Genomic DNA, 13,865 nt, shown 5'->3' with positions numbered 1-13,865 from the left:
CTCCACCACCTCTCTCCCTCCTCATCGGGCATTCCCTCTGGGTGTGTCCCAAAATGCACCTAGAGGGGCCGACATGTGCCTATCACTTCTGATCCCCGAACCTAAACCCAACTGATGACCATCACTGACTGGAACACAAGCTCCCCTTGTCTTTCTTGTCACTGTCTCACATCTCTCATGACAACAAAATTGTACATAATTTATTATTGAAATAAAGATATATATGAGATCAGAGCTACTAATCAGAAGGTGGAACTGTGTCTGTATGTGTGTATGTATGAGCATCTACTGTCCACACTGTTTAGAGGAGGAAATTCTTGTTTTACTGTTGCTTCTGTAAAAAGTAACATCAGAATAAATGAATACAAACAGTTCTGTGTGATTAACATTTGTTGAAAAGTTTAGAATAGTTTTCTTTTAAGATGTATATAATGATGTTGATAGTATGAAGAGTCCACTCATGTTACAGTATATTCTAGCCTAAACTTCCTGGATTTCAGATAATTCATATCATGTTACCACATCAGTTTTAGTAGTATAATTTAAAAGAAAGATAACCCTCCCTTTTAAATTATACTTAACCCTAACCCCTAACCCTAACCCTAGGTACTCCACTTATTTGACCTATTAAATGATGAGTCCAGTTTTTTCTTATTGTCAACAAATCCAATGAAAAGACGAAAAATCAGATGATGAAAGATGAAAAATCAACAATGTGTTTAAATTGTATTTAATATTCTTTTTAAATGGTTTGATATTTTTCTAAAACAGCTGGGTAATCAGCAAACATTATTCATTAACACAATTCATTAACACAATTCATGCCTTTTTGTTCAGTTTTATCACTTTCATAGCATAGTTTTTGGCAGGAGCAGGCAGCTGTTTTCAGTAAAGCTCTAAAAAGCCACTTCTTCCCCAGCACACAACAGCAGAAGTTAAACTTCTAGCTGGTGGATCATTTAGCAGCTAAAAAGCCAGATGTTTTCCACTGGAGTTAGTGGAGAGGAAAACAGAACTAAAAGATAGCAGCCAGAAACATGACTCCAAATGAATGATAATGACACTCCATATCTACTAGACGTAAAAAGGCAACTGTTCACCATATCAACTTACATGGTGATAACACGTAAGTGTTGTTTACACTTTTTTTCCACTGCCCCCAAGTGACCAGAAAATCTGTCATTAGAGGTTTAAGATATCATCACTGCATAAGGCTTGAGAGTCATAAATGTTAAAACCTGGCAGCCTGTACAGCCATCACACTTGTGTTTCACATTGCAAGCCATTGGTTTCCACTTACAGGAACATCTGCCAGGTTATTTTCCAGCACATAAATGAAACCGGGTTCTCTAAAATCTGTAGGCTGTGAAATTAGAACATGTTGAGACTCTAGGTTCTCTAAAAATGAATATATTTAAATGGTTAAATTGTACACTAAATTTAAAAATATTACAGATTGCACCATGATAATATAATGAATCACAGTTAAAGGAACATACAGTGTACTTTCATACTCTATGTCTATGTGCACTGATGATCACAATGAGAAGTGCTTTCAGTGCCTATGCATTTTACCTTACAGCTTGGTTTTAACAAAGTAATGAGTATCCTTGGAATAAATAAAACAGGATTATAGTGGGATAATATCATAGTAATTACAGCAGTGGTTTATTTGCAGTAACATGATAATAATAGGGCAAAACATGACAGTAATATCAGGTAGAATGTTTCAATAATTACAAAGATTATACCATTATCAATTCATTATTTCCATGATATTACTAACTGATTCTGCCTCATCATCTACTTTAGTTTTTTCCCCATTTTACAGTAACAAAATCCCAACGGTCTTATTGTTATTGCAAAGATATGACCTAGTTTTAATATCTGTATTTATCATTGAATTGTTCCCAAGATATTAACCCATTGTCCCCTCATTAATTGTTATTACTGGGCTGTAATAATACAAGTTCAACCAATCACTCATCACCCCATCAAGTCAACGCTGCATACACAAGAGTTGACTCAACTCAATTGTAATACTCCAATATCTCCACTGCATGGTGCTGTTGCATTGTTTTCACAGGATAAATACAGTATGTCTGCTGCAACATCCTTCCAAACATAGAGCTGAATGGAGATTGTCCTGTTCATATAAGAGCACATATCAGGTAAAAACACAAATGAAAGAGAATTTCACAACAGAGCTCTATCAAGGGTAATGGACAGAGGGGACGATGATGTCCTGTGTCTCAGTTTAATGGGTCATAATTTTAAAATTCAGCTCACAAGGTTGTGATTGACCCACTGCTGTCATTCCCTCCTCTCAAATCTGAGAGTTTGTGTTCTTTAGTTGCAACATCGCCAATTGGAGTATATCAAAACAGAGATATACTCCAGCAATTTAATGTTACACTTCTAAAAACTGTTAGCGACTTCTCAGGGACAACTTTTAAAAACAATGGTCAAAAACCAATGCTGACATATCCTGACTTTGGGTCACTAGTAGAATTTTTTTGTTAGATGTCGATGTCTCCACTTCCCCAGTTCAACTTTACCTTTCAATAGTTGCAGTCTTATACTGTACCTAGACCTAGCTGATGACAACACTACTGTATGACATCACCTGGGTTGTAAAGGCAATATACAGACACTGGCTACTTTATTAGGTACACCTGTACAATCTAATTCAATCCAATACAACAGCTCTGCTATAAAATTCTATATTTATGAAGCCTATACATTGGAATTCCACTTTATGTTTATTATTGAGGTCATACTAAGTGGTGGTAGCATACTGGTTGTGCATTATATTGAATGGTGTTCCTAATATTTTGCCCCTCTCATGTTAATGGAATGGAGAAAATATTAGGAACACCATGCTATATAATGCACCCTAGTACACCATCATCACCCACTATGAACTCAATAATAAACAAGCAAACCGATCTTGATGTGAAAAGTAAAAACATAAACAACGCACTGGCCCTTTAAAACGCCTCAAATTCTAATGTAGCGTGTCGATTGACGTCAAGATCCCAAGAATATGTTGAATTTTACCGGAAACGAATCACATTTACCTTTAAAATTAAGGCCTAAACAATTAAGTTAAGTGTTTAACATTTTAAGTTACCACATATTCATACTGTATACGGTATGTTTTAGATCTTAAAGGTCCATTCTATATATTTTATTCCGAGGCAACAATAACAATTTATTGAAACAACACGTAGGGTGGATTATTAGGGAAATGTAGGACGGGACATTGACCAATGTTGCATAACTAGGCTCCAGAGCATCTCTTTTTCTATTACATTTAATTTAACATTCATGTGAACATAGAGGCTACTTTTATTAACCTATCTGATGCAGAAAGCAAAACAACATGTAGACCAACAAAATTAAATGACCAAATATTTGGCAGATAAGGCTGCTTCGTATAACTCAAAGTATTTCTAAACCTAAAAAATCATGTCCGAGACAATAAAATCTACAACGATTTGACAGGAGGAATATTAGTATACGTGCCATTTTCATTTTGAGTACAATATCTAAAAAATGCCTTCTAATTAAACAAGGAAACATCTCAGGGATTTCACATGATGTGTTGATATAATGAATTGGATTCATATGTAAATGGGGTGAACAAGTCATAACTGGAAAAGGTGTTACCCTGAGCCACCTTATAGCTGCCAAGAGGGTTTTATTCTGAAGTCAAACGGAAGTCATGCGTATATTACTGTTGAAATTGACGCTCCTGCTGTCGTGACTGGCTGCACAGAGCCAGACGATAACAAGAAGCACACGAGACATCACAGACCGCGGGTAACCTGCCTCACTGTGTAGAAAGGTAAGTGAACGGATCTATATTCTAACACTAACATGGAGGCTTTATTAACAGGCGAATGTGTATTGCAGGTGCTGTTGAGCATCTCTCTCTCTCTCTCTCTCTGTCTCTGTCTCTCTCTATCTCTCCTCCCACTGAGGCTGCTTTATTGTAGAGCAGCTGTGCGGGACCACCGTGTTCACAAAGGTGCGTGCGTGGCAATGCGCGTGTGTGTGTGGATACTTAAATAATAATAATAATGATCTAGCGCGCACATAGTAATAATAATATCAGAATAGTATTTAATCCAAATTTGCTGAGGTAGCATTTTCTCCCTTTGTGTGTGTGTGTGTGTGTGTTTGTGTGTGTGTGTGTGTGTGTGTGTGTGAGTGAGCATGCTTTGTTATATATGACCCCTGAGACTAATTAGAAGACCCCTCTATGTGTGTGTGTGTGTGTGTGTGTGTGTGTGTGTGTGTTTGTGTTATATGGGGAATGCTCATTGAATAAAGCCAGCAATATTCAAGTTACCATGTTAACAAACATGAAATACACACATGAGCCTATGGAATACACTCACAAACAGTGCTGATGATGTTCAAGTGAAGACCACAAAACGTGACCACGCACTTGACACTCACTCCACACCCACACACTTTACACACAGACACACATAACATCCATAGCATCCAATTGGGCATAATATATTATTTGATCATGTCAGGACAGGTGAAATCATGTTGAGTGGGAAAAGAACAACATTGTATCTTCACAGCAAGGCAGAGAGAGAGTGTGTGTGTGTGTGTGTGTGTGTGTGTGTGTGTGTGTGTGTGTGTGTGTGTGTGTGTGTGTGTGTGTGTGTGTGTGTGTGTGTGTGTGTGTGGGTGGGTGGGTGGGTGGGTGGGTGCACCAGGCATCATTTGTTTCTTTATATATTGGAGCAACCGAGCAGATGGAAGATGGTAGGAGACGGAGGGAGGAGGGGCAGTGATGGAGGAGGAGGAGGAGGAGGAGAGAGGGGAATAAATAAGGGAGTAATAGAGGGGAGGATGTAGGAAGGAGGGAACATTAAGGGTGGGGGCTGTGAACAAGGGAAAAAATAAAGGGTAGGGAGAGAGGATGCTGGGGCGACGGAGGGAGTTGAGGATTCAAAAATGTGGAGGGAAGAAGCAGTGAGGGAGGATAGCAGTTAAAGTAGGAATGGAGAGAGGTGGAGAGAAAGGTAGAGATGGAGGTGAGGAGGAAGAGGGTAACAGATGGAGTTCACAGCAGTGTATGTTTGGCTTTTTTTGTAGTTCAGGTGTAGAGTAGCTGAGCCCAACTTGGAGCTTGTTTACTTTTTTTCTCTGTTCTACTTCTCTACCACTATTCTGTACATCATTTTCACCAACAGGGAAGTGGAAGTGATGAAGGACAAATCCACAGTGTGTCCACACAGTCATTTAAAAGTAGATGTGAAGCTCATATGAGTCTTCATCAGTCTGAGTTAGTCATATCAAGTGATATCTGACACATTTACAGTCTTTTTACCATCAAATCACCTCTTAGTGTTTAAACTAAAACACTAAAACACTATAACGTTGAAACATAGAAGACTTGATTTGACTCATTTGGACAGCTGGGGTCATTTAAAATCTTTGACTCGTGACGTTTTGGTAAGTTTTCTCTGCAGAGACGCTAATCGGCTCTCTGAAGGTATACCACTTTTTTTGCCATAATCAACTAATATATTCTTTCAAAATGGATTAAAAGCAGACATTTTATGTTGGGTCCACAAAAAAAGAATGTGTGCAGGGTATTCATATGCTTATTTTCACATTTTAACACCATTCAATTTGACTAAACCACATAGACATCAAAAAATGTTGTTTACCCATATGTGAAACTTTCATACTGTGGATGGTAACAACTCGATTTTGCCCTCCTTCTGTCTGTTTGGTTGTGTCTTTGAAAACTTCTTTTGAAAAAGAAACTGCTTAAATCTATCTGAAGCGAGCAGTTATGTGTCATGAGAGCTTCCATGCTTATCAGCAGACAAGTCCCACATCTGTAAAACACATACCTGTACTGGACTTGGACCCACAATTAGTATCTTCAAGTACTTCCCATTACTCCTGCTGCCATCAGCTTGCCTAAAATTAGTGTAAAACATAGATAATCGTGTGTAGGATCATTATTCACACCTAGTTAACCCTCCCTAGTTAATCTCTCCTCGATTCCTCTTTCGCAGTTTTAAATCTTTACAGCTTTTCTTACTACGCCATCCCCTCTTCGACTCATCTCTTGCCTGAGGTGTTGTGTAATGTCTACTCTAGCATAAGCACCATTGTAAGCGTGTGCGTGTGTGTGTGTGTGTGTGTGTGTGTGTGTGTATGAGGCAAAACTGAAGGAGGGCAGGTTTCCATGGCAGCTACGACGAGCTGTACTAGCAGCTTTGTCATAACAATAATAGATAGATAGATAGATAGATAGATAGATAGATAGATATAGTTAAAGTATGACTCTTTGTTCTCCTGTCCCGCTCCAAATTGCCGTTGTATTGTGTCTGCTGTCACGGTGATGTTTAGATTAGTTACACCCACTTACCCCTCCTCTAACCCCTCTATCTCTCTTTCTTTCTTTACTTTCCTGTCTTTGTCAACCTCTCTCTCTTTCTCTCCCTCTCTCTGTACCATATCGATGCTCGATTCCAGAACAATCGCTGGAGCTCCGTCCACCCTCGCCGAAATCACTGCTCGCTGTGTGTGGTTGTTGTGCTTTGTTGTGGTGGGAGGAGTTTATAATACAAAGACGCATGCTCCAAGCCAGTAATCACAGCAACTATCAAATGAATCTGCAGATTTTCAGCACACAATGAAGGAATTATAAGAATAACCTGTGTTTTCTTTGCTTAAAAATCAGTGATTAACAGAATACTGCCTGGAGACCTAAAGTTGGAAGATATTGACTCAATATTTTTTTTACTGAAATAGGTCTCAAGTGGGTTTGTCCACAGTTTCCATGGTGACCCCACCTGTGTTTGCCCACATGGGCTTCAAGTAGGTTTTGACTGAGTTTCAGGTGGGGCCCAATTTCGTGAGACCCAATATGGGGTCTAAGCGGGATCAGAATGGACCTTAAATGGGGCCCATTTAGCCAGCCCACATGGGCTTCACATGTGGGGCCCATGTTACTGAAACCATGTGGAACCTGCAGAATTTGCCTGGTTCAAACCCATGCCCACTCAGTATTCACGTAGCCAGTATTTAACCCATGTGGGGCCCACATGGACATGCTGGCTGGGTTTGTCACTTGAATTTCTAAAATACCTTTTGCTGACCTCAAAATTTCCACTCTGGTTACTCTCTCTCTCTGCCTGTCTCTCTCAGATTTACTGAAGCTCTACCATGCCTGTGGCCTCCACCAGGACAGAGCCTGGTGAGACCACACACATTCCTCCTCATTAGCTCCTATCACCATATTATTACTAATTGTGTGTTCTTTATTTATGCCTGCCTGAACATTCAGTTGAATGAGTAAAAACATTGATAAGAATACAAGACTATATCACATTAGCAGAAGTCAATGTTTCCTCTAGGCTGACTGCTCTGTAGCAGTATTGGAGCGTGGGGTGCTGAACAAACTGGGGAGAGACTCAGCATCCAGACATTCCTACATTCTCTGTTTAGAAACAACTAAAATTGACTCTTGGCCAGTCCTAGAGCCTAAACCTAAATGCTTGATTAATCCCCATGTATATCAAAATCTACACTGCTTGCCATTATTAACTTCATGAACATCAACATTTTCACATTTAAGGTAAGTGAAATATAAACAATTATAAAGAAAAAGGGAAAATCTGAGATTTGGCCCATCAGTCATATCCTGTAATTTCATGCCACCCTGTAAGGATTGCACTGTTGAATATTAGTGCCATTATTAGTGCCAATTGATGCCATTCCCAAAGGCGGGAATGGCATCACTATTGTCATGAAGGTTGTTTTCTCAGACTTTACATATATCCTCAAGAACCATGATACAGTCATTTGACAGGCTTTGTAGTGGTCTACATACAAGTAATCTGCTAATCTGCTTATATTTATTATTTTGTTTTGCCTGCTATCTGGCTACAAAATACAGTCCACACTGTACACAGTGTTAGTATAATTAGCTTCATGTAGTTAATGTCAAGCCCTGGTTTAAAGGATCAGATTTTTACAAAAAGGTTAATTTAATGAAATTACCTGTATGTACGATATATAAAGGTCTGACTCACTGGCACCTCCCAGTGATAGGATTAAAACAAGGCACAGTGGTGGGAATGCTTTGCACCATTTTAAATTTGGTTTGTTTCATTTGTTTATTTTTGTGTTACAGCGCCCCAGATGTTGGACGCAATGAGCGACAGCACCAATAGCTCCACCACAGCCAATGACTTGGACCTCATCTACCTCAAGGGCATCATGGAGAGCCCTCTGGTGTGGAATACACACATACACACACACACTTAGAGAACTGTGTGCATGTGCAAGCGTGTTCACTAACTCTTTTTTTGTTTGTTTTTTTGATAATTTATTCATTATTTTTGTATTATTTTGTTGTATTTATATAACTGTGTTTGACTGTTTGTTAGGAGCAAGAGGAAAGCCTGAAGGAGCCACGTCTGTCAGCGGTGAGGGAGAACAATGTGGAGCTCCTGCAGGAGATACTCAGAGACCTCGACCCCTTCACAGACCACTCTGACAATGCAGCTGAGCTCTCTCGCATACTTGTACAGCCTCACTTCCAGGTGCAGAACACACACATACACACAGTACCCCATATTGTATTGTTACATTACGTTTAAAATGCAGTCCACCATCAAAATGTCTAAATACATACATTTTTTCTACTTGGTGTCTAACATTGAATTTTCTTTTTTTTTCCTGTTGGTTTGTCAGTCTCTACTGGAGACTCATGATTCGGTGGCATCCCAGGTGTGTGAAAGCCCACCCCCCAGCCCATGTGACTTTGTGGATCATGAACTGGATGATGGCCCCACACACACCCTGCACCCACCACCTGACGCAATTCGAATGGTGGGCATACGCAAAGTGGAAGGGGAGCATCTGGTAGGTAACATTATAGCATAAACACATACAATATGGCTGATTCATTCCATGTAAATTAGTGCTGTTTCGGCTCCAACCTTGTTAAGTATATTTAATCTGTGAATACTGATATTTTAATCAAATTACAGAGGTCCAATTCCAATTGTCTTTACTTATCACTCTATATGTTGATTTTATCACCACAGTGACTGAAACAGTAACCTACATGAACTGTGTTTCAGGGTGTGACATTCAAGGTAGAGGGTGGTGAGCTGGTGATAGCCCGCATCCTCCATGGAGGAATGATAGATCAGCAAGGACTGCTGCATGTTGGCGATATCATCAAAGAGGTAAGGAAGACCATTAAAGGTACTCTGTGGAGGGTACCATCCTGTCACAGTATTCTGCTAATAGACAGTTGGTTGCAATAATGCACCAACGAAGGCGGTGAAGAAGAAGACAGATACTGAACAGAAACACTGAATGTGAATATAGCCTAACTTTACCTAGTATGACTTTTACTTACCAAGAAGTTTTGATCTGCCATCAAACACTATGTTTCTATATTCGAGTGTTTTTAGAGGAATAGTTCAAGATTGGTGGGGAAAGATGCTTATTTGCTTTGTTGTTGAGAGTTGGATAAGAAGACTGACACCACTATAATGCCACTATTAAGCTAACCCTAACTCTAACCCTAACCTATAAATAATGGAAGCAGGGAGAGACAGTTGGCCTGTGTCTGTCCAAAGTCCACTATTAACTATGGAGTATCCCAAGGCACTGTCCTAGGCCCTGGGTAAACTGTCGCCTGCCATTGAATGTGGCGTGGCAATTCATAAAATTTCGTCCTCTGTGCCGGCAGGTGAATGGCCGAGAGGTGGGCCAAGACCCCAGAGTGTTACAGGAGGAGCTACAAGCAACCAGTGGAAGTGTGGTATTGAAGATACTGCCCAGTTACCATGAAGCAATACCACCAAGACAGGTGACACATACAAACACCACAGACACATAGTAGCCACACATGGTCATACTCCAAGGCATAAATTATGAATCTTCACTTCACTTTTTTCCAGGTGTTCTTTAAGTGCCACTACGACTACGATCCAGCCAACGACAACCTGATCCCTTGTAAGGAGGCAGGGTTAAGGTTTGAGACAGGAGACATCCTGCAGATAGTCAACCAGGACGACGTCAACTGGTGGCAGGTGGAGTACAGAAGCAGCATGTGTGCAATTTTCACTTCTTTGTGTTGTTTTGAGGATTCTACAGCAGATAGAAAGCAAATTCAGATTTTCTTTAGATTCAAATGCTCGTTATGAATATGTACAGTGTGTGTGTGTGTGTGTGTTTGTGTGTTATTCAGGCATGTCATGTGGAGGGTGGAAGTGCGGGGCTGATACCCAGTCAGATGCTGGAAGAGAAGAGGAAAGCATTTGTGAAGAGAGACGTGGAACTGGCACCTGCAGGTGACCGAACTAGAACAGTTCAAAGACACTGATAATGAATTTAAAAAAAATAATATTTAATAATGGAGAGACTCTTAAGTAAAAGAGACTATACATATTGTAAAGAGATGCACAAGTGACACCAAAAGCCCTTTTCAGCTTCAACTTGACAAATATAGTTGACTTGAGAGAAAGACATAGCCTGTGGTTTTAGCAACTATGTTATTATGATGTCTTCCTTACATGGTGTGCCACATCTTTAGTTTTCTGCTGTTTTACACTGCCATCTGGTGATAAAATGCCAGGTCTGCAAATAAATGTCTGGGAAAATATATAAGTCAAAGCACCTAGAACACCAGTCAGTTTTAGCTTTCAAATTAATCTTGCTAATAATAACCACTAATAATAATATAACTAGCCTTTTTATTACTTTTTTATGAATTTCCATTCATGTGACAGGAAATCTGTGTACGGGTGTTGGAGTTAAGAAGAAGAAAAAGATGATGTATGTGACCACCAAAAATGCAGGTAATAAAACCTTAATTTCTACAGCCCTGTAGTCTAAGTAGGTGTTTATAGTCCTTATATTGCTTTCCTGTTTCAGTAATCCCTCCTCCCTTTTTTCCTTTCTCAGAGTTCGACAGACATGAGATCTTGCTCTACGAGGAGGTGGCCAAGGTCCCACCTTTCAAGAGGAAAACTTTGATTTTGATTGGCGCCCAGGGTGTGGGGCGACGGAGACTGAAGAACAATCTTCTTCTGAGGGATCCACAGCTCTTCGGCACCACTATTCCATGTATGAAATCTAAATATATTAAAGTAGTCCATCACTAGAATCATGGTTAGAAATTATTTAAAAGACATTAATTACCTATCTTTTTATAGTTTTTACATTGTAACTGTTTTACATCGTAAATTACTCAAACAGTAAACATAACTGTGATGTTGTTTTCTAGGAATTCCAGTTGAGCATGACTTAGTTTCTGTTTTTACTGTGTCAGATAGCCATTACATTGTGTAATTACTAGAATATGTAAAGTGAATCATGACTTTGTACTGGAGGGAAAGTCCTTTCAGATAGGATCAAGTTTTGATGATCTGTCAAACAGACACAGCTACTATAAATCCTTTGTTTTAGATGTTTGCTTTAGCTTTGGTGCAGTGTTGCTCAAAGATCTGATTATTCAAAACAAACATTTTGAATCCTTGTGGAGAAAAGTTTCTAAAGATACCATATATAGGACCATTTCCACTGCAGGAACTTTTGCAGGGGTATTTTTACGGGCTGTGACCGTAGGAACCGCCCCTAAAGGACAATCTCCCGTAACTTTTAGGGGGGCAAAATGAGTCCCTGCCTCGGGGTATGTAGTCCGTGCAGCCCTGAAAAATTCCTGGGTGGAGCTTGAGGTTGACTCTGTGCTGATTGGGTATATTCAAAGCGGATGTGACATCAACACAAAGCGCCAAAATAAGCGCCTATGAACTGTTGCAGAATGATTATGGCACCTCCAGAGTCCGGTGGGTCCTATCAAGGTCCTAGTCTGCAATGGAGACACAATGGCTGAGAGGACTGAGTGAGAGGACGTTCCTGTAAAGTTCCTGCCTCCTAAATTTTACCTGGAACTTCTTTAATGGAAACAGGACTCATGTTATCATAAAATCTGTATACAATTATGCACATAAGACATCCAAAATATTTCTCTTTGATGTAATAATGCAACCATAAACACATGGTCTTGGACATGGACATGGTCTTGAATATTTTTCTCTGTGTAAACAACCTACAGCTTTACATAAGAGCAGGAACATGCTGACACAGTTAATATGTGTGAGGCTGACAGATAAAGACTAAACAGAAGGGAAAAGGTGGCATAACTGGGTTTTTATACCTGTCCAGACACCTCCAGAAAGCCCAAAAAGGGGGAGCGCGATAGTCGGATGTACGCCTTCACCAGCCGCAGCAAGATGGATGCTGATATCAAGAACGGGCGCTTTCTTGAACATGGAGAGTACGACGGCAACCTGTACGGAATCAAGATTGACTCTATACATGAGGTGGTGGAGGCAGGACGCGTCTGCATACTAGATGCCAATCCTCAGGTAAAACACATACAAACACATATAGTTGTATGGAATCACCAAAAAGACTAAATGTACATGTTAATAAGTGAATAAATAGAATGTAAATGTGTTTTTACAACTTCGGTCAAATTTTTCTACATCTGGTTTCTGTCTATTATTACATTAACAGTTTACCACTGTTAATAAATAACATTCAACTCTACAGCAGTTTTCAAGCGTTTAGTTTGTGTTTTTTAGGTATGATATTTTTGATCCTTCAAAAACAGCACACAGCATTTTAAGTATGGTTGTATTTATTTGGTGCCATGTGCCTTCCTCAAGGGCATCTTAACAATAGACACTGTAGCTGAGCACAATGTTACTCATTCAATGTCACAAACCAGGAATGTCCAGCCAGTTGGTGAACCTAAACCCAGTTGTTTAAACCCTCTAAAACACTCTTTCTGTAATTCTAATATGTGTGTGTATCCATGTGCTCATTCTAGTCTCTCAAAGTGCTGAGGACGTCTGAGTTCTTGCCATATGTGGTGTTCCTTCAGTCTCCTGACTTCGAGGTCCTCAAGGCGATGAATCACTCAGCTGTAGAGGCAGAGGTGGTTGATAGGACTCTTACGGTAAGAAGCATTTACTGTATGTTCATACACCTGTATAGTAAAGTAACAATTTTAGCTCAGCCGATTCAGGAAGCTGCAGGGAATTAGAAATAGTTCAAAGATGAGTCCCTGTGATTTATGTCTTTTTTTCACACGCACATCCTCAGCAGTGGGTAAAGCTAAGTCATGTGTTCTCTGTCTCAGGATGAAGAGCTAAAGAGGACATGCAACGACAGTGCTAAAATCCAGGCGGCCTACGGTCAGTACTTTGACCTCACCATCATCAACGACAACCTGGATGAGACCTACCGCACCGTCAAAGCTGCACTGGAGACAGTTTCTAAAAACCCCCAGTGGGTCCCAGTCACCTGGGTTTTCTAGAAAGAGGCTATGGAGAGCAGAGGAGGGAAGGAACGTCAGGAACAAGAAAGAAGCATTTAAAATATAACCCTGTGTAAATGATTGATATTCTTATTTAGATTTTCATATGTTTCGATAGTGATGACATCTTCCTTTAACAATAGTTTAGCATCAGAACAAAACTATTTTCTTGCTATAAAGTAACAGCGTTGCAGGATAACATACAGAATACTTTCTTGTTTTCATCTATTATTTAAACAGGGTTATATTTTTCGGTAGGGAATAGAACAAAAACACTGATTTAGTCCTGAATGTCAGAAATTCACAGATTTTACCTGGATGCATCAGTATCTACTCAGTAGAGTATGTGAGTGTGTGTGTGTGTGTGTGTGTGTGTGTGTGAGTGTATGTGTATGTGTGTCTCTGTCTGTGGCTGAACTTTGTAGTGAATACTTTTGTATGTTTCTAAATGAGTTGTGCCATTACTGTT

At 39.8% G+C, this 13,865-nt stretch overlaps 1 protein-coding gene across 2 annotated transcripts; it reads left to right on the top strand.

Moving 5' to 3' along the window:
- The first annotated feature begins 7,212 nt into the window (after positions 1–7,212).
- On the top strand, positions 7,213–13,396 carry mpp2a (MAGUK p55 scaffold protein 2a). 2 transcript variants are annotated; one of them, XM_053339039.1, is made up of 13 exons: positions 7,213–7,243; positions 8,183–8,283; positions 8,442–8,594; positions 8,746–8,916; positions 9,138–9,245; positions 9,758–9,877; positions 9,969–10,100; positions 10,259–10,361; positions 10,800–10,868; positions 10,975–11,136; positions 12,238–12,440; positions 12,908–13,036; positions 13,220–13,396. In XM_053339039.1, the coding sequence occupies exons 1-13, from the start codon at positions 7,213–7,215 to the stop codon at positions 13,394–13,396; spliced, it is 1,659 nt and encodes a 552-aa protein (XP_053195014.1). The 2 variants fall into 2 exon arrangements, with proteins under 2 accessions (XP_053195014.1, XP_053195013.1); XM_053339038.1 differs by having other exon boundaries at positions 8,439–8,594.
- The last annotated feature ends 469 nt before the right edge of the window (positions 13,397–13,865 follow it).

The sequence above is a fragment of the Scomber japonicus genome, chromosome 18, assembly GCF_027409825.1.
Source record: "Scomber japonicus isolate fScoJap1 chromosome 18, fScoJap1.pri, whole genome shotgun sequence".
Classification (NCBI taxonomy): Eukaryota; Metazoa; Chordata; class Actinopteri; order Scombriformes; family Scombridae; genus Scomber; species Scomber japonicus.
This window is presented reverse-complemented; position numbering and strand designations above follow the sequence as displayed.